This window comes from Tupaia chinensis, unplaced genomic scaffold (genome assembly GCF_000334495.1).
Source record: "Tupaia chinensis unplaced genomic scaffold, TupChi_1.0 Scaffold144171_2, whole genome shotgun sequence".
Lineage (NCBI taxonomy): Eukaryota > Metazoa > Chordata > Mammalia > Scandentia > Tupaiidae > Tupaia > Tupaia belangeri.
In genome coordinates this window covers 894,136-897,250 of record NW_006204028.1, presented here as the reverse complement: position 1 = coordinate 897,250, position 3,115 = coordinate 894,136, and the positions used below count along the sequence as shown (strand labels likewise).

Sequence of the window (3,115 nt, the reverse complement as noted above, 5' to 3'; positions counted from 1 at the left end):
GGCCTCTCTCTGTTTCCTGCCCTGCCTGCCCCCACACAGCCTGGCCTTGCCACCCAGAGAAGACAGTGTCAGGAAGCCCGAACCCTCCTCGGGCAGGAAGCAGACTGCTGGCAAGAGAACACCTAGAAGCAGGCACTGCCCCCTGCCTCACAGGAGGGAGACCAGGCCTTGCCACCCACCCAGGCTAGGCTCTGCCAGCTTCCCTGGCAGGGGACTCAGCACCTCCTGGCACCAGTGGGTGGGTTTTCCATTCTACCTCCAGCCAGGGGCAGTGCTGGGGGGTGTGGGTTCTGGACAGCCTGGGGGCTGCTTGTCTGGGCAAATTGGCCTGCCCCATCCATCCTCACTTCCCACGCCTGGGGCAGGGAGAGAAAGCAGACAGGACATGCCAGTGGGGTGAAGGGGAGGGCACTAGCTCTGCCCCACCCAGCCCCGTTTGCCCACCCAAGTAGGAGCTGAAGCTGCCCACAGGTCTTCTGGGCCTCCTGGGCTCAAGGAAAATATTCTTCAAAGACCCCCATTTTCAGCACCTTCTGTAGGGTAAGGCCCCCCAGATGTGAATCTGGAATCCATCTGGCTGGCAGTGAGAACGGGGGTGCAATCAGTGACCTCATCCCATCCCTCTTCCCTCTCAGTTCTGGGAGGGAGTATGGTGGGAAGTAGAAGAGACAGCCCTGTCTTCAGGTTAGCCCCAGACAGGGTATTGAACTGGGAAGGGTCCTCTCATGTCCTGCTAGGGGACTGAATAAGCTGGGACAGCCCGAGCCCCAAGGTTGCAGGTACAGTTCAGCCTAGGCAGAGCCCACTCAGAGCCCGGGGCTGTGTGCGTGGGGAGGAGGGGCGTGAATCAGGCCATGGCAGCCATGAGCATAGTGGGTTAGGGCTAAGAGGGCATAGGGACAGCGACCGGCTGGTGAAGACAGCGCTGACTGTCCCGGGCGCTACCCCTGATCTCTCCGATCCCCTCTGATGGGGGCAGGGGATGGGATCCAGATGTGGCCCTGTCCACCCGCATTCCAACCCGCTAAGCCCTTGGCAGGTCCTGACAGCCACTTCCGGAATGGGAGCTGTCAGAGTGGGGGTGGGGTGGGAGGAGGGACCAGGTTGCCCTCCTAAACTTGAATTTCCCTGGGGCAAGGGGGGAGGGCCCTTCTGCCCCAGGGCGGCTGAGTCACCAGGCTGACACCTGAAATGTATACGTAGGAAAGTAGGGTACACCTGGGTGGGGGCAACCAGAGAATCAAATTCTGTTTCCTGAGAGGGTCCGACTGACCTAAGAGCAGACTCTAACCCTTCAGAGGCTGAAATGGAAAGGGAAACGCGGGCAGGGATTAACGCACCTCTGGGGGCACCCTCCTCCTTCGGGGTGGCTGGGAAAGTGGGGTGGTATCTGGGAGGAATCTGTGAACGCCCCAAAAGGCAGAGCCTCCCCCTCCCCCAGCTCCACCTTTCTGTGCTCACATCACGCCCCTGACTAAGTGCCCCCACGGGCTGGTCCGGGCTTGCCTACAACCGAGCTGCCTGGCTGCTGCCTGGCTGCTGGAGCTGTCCCTGCTCTGCCTGGCGCCTGATGCCACTTGCCTGTCTCCTGGCCCAGGGCAACTGCCACCGGAACTACCACATTCAGCAACCCACTCCTTCTCCACCCCCTTTCCAAAGCAGGAAGCTCCAGATACAACCTGGCCTGAGCCCAGCTTAACAGCCCCCTCCACTCTGAGCTCCTGAGCCTGAGACCAAGGGACTCGGGAGGCAGGCTGGGTGTCGGAGGCCCTGTCAGACAGGAGGCTCCCTGTGTGCAGGGGGTCTCTCTCCCCACTCTGACTGGGGCTGCCTGAAGGCAGAGGCTGGGCTGCTTCTACCTAATGAGAGCTCCCTGAACCTGGTGACTAAATGCTCAGCCCGTGTCTCCTTCATCACACTAGGGCCAAGGCCGTCTCTCTCCAGTCCCACCAGGGGCTCCCTGCAGGAGGCGCTGTGTTGCCTGCTTGGCATGAGGGTAATCTGTTGGGTCTCAAAGGGAGAACCCCCTGTGGGTGCCTGGCCACAGGGTGATGGACAGAACGCGAAGGCATGGCCAACCTCTTCCCATGGCGGAGATGCCCACCCATCTTTCACCAGATGAGTATCACCAGCCAGAGACTGAAATGGCTGCCCTGGCAGCTACGGGGTTTCCTTCTCCCATCCTGAGAACTCTCCCATCACCCTGGGGCCTATGCCGGGCTAAGGGGGCCACACCCGGCTCCCCTGTCCAGTAAGAGCTGAGAGCCTTTCGTGCATGCCCTGCCTGGTCCTTGGTTCTGAGCCCCAGGCCTGCTGTGCCCCTTCTTCCTCTGCCACAGAACCTTCCTCCCCACCTCCTCAGTACCCCTGCATCCAGTCCCCTCCACTGAACTGCGACAGTGACCGTCCACCCCCCCTTCCCCAGCTACAAGTCAGTGGGTTAGCCACCTTCCTCAACCCACACATCCCTGGCAACCACAGGACTAGTGGGCTGCGGGCCAGAGGCAGGAGTGACCTCGGAGAGTGACAGGGTGTCTTCCATTTCTGGTCCCAGAGCCGTAAGCCACCAGGGACCTAGCCAGGCCTCTGAACCAAAGGGCCCCAACTCCTAAGGGGCCTCCAGGAACAAACGTCTGCTCTGCGCTCTGGTGGCCATAGCCACCTTGGAGCCGCTTATCTGTCGCCAATCAAACCGCTTTACGCCATATAACTGCGGCCCAGGAAGAAGAGAACTCGTGCTTTGCCGAGGCGACACTCGTGAAAGGGGTCCTTCGGTGAGATCGGATCAGGAACCTCGAGTAACCCAGGAGGACGGAGGCCCAGGGCGGTGCGGGCTCAAGGTCGCAGCTGCCGCGAGCCCTCCTCGACCCCCAGAGGGCGCCCCTCCTCACCTTCGCACTCGGCGTCCGCCCAGCGCGAGCACTCGCGCAGCAGGCGCTCGGTGTCCTCGCACACCGTGCAGGGCAGGCACGGGTCCACGTGGTTGGCCTCGTCGGAGTACGTGCCGTCGGGGCACTCCTCGCACACGGTGTTCTGCTTGTCCTGGCACGAGAACACGAGGCCCGAGCCCGCCTCGCACACGCGGCACGCCTCGCAGCGGCCGGTCGGCTCGTCC

The 3,115-nt window shown here is 62.2% G+C and overlaps 1 protein-coding gene across 1 annotated transcript in view; it reads right to left on the bottom strand.

Annotated features, from left to right (window-relative positions):
• NGFR (nerve growth factor receptor) overlaps positions 1-3,115 on the bottom strand; it is a 24,812-nt gene that overhangs the window by 7,094 nt on the left and 14,603 nt on the right. Inside the window, exon 4 of the mRNA XM_006166171.1 lies at positions 2,892-3,115. This exon is cut by the window's right edge and continues 27 nt beyond it. Within this exon, the coding sequence (XP_006166233.1) occupies positions 2,892-3,115 (224 nt within the window). The remainder of the gene's footprint in view (positions 1-2,891) is intronic.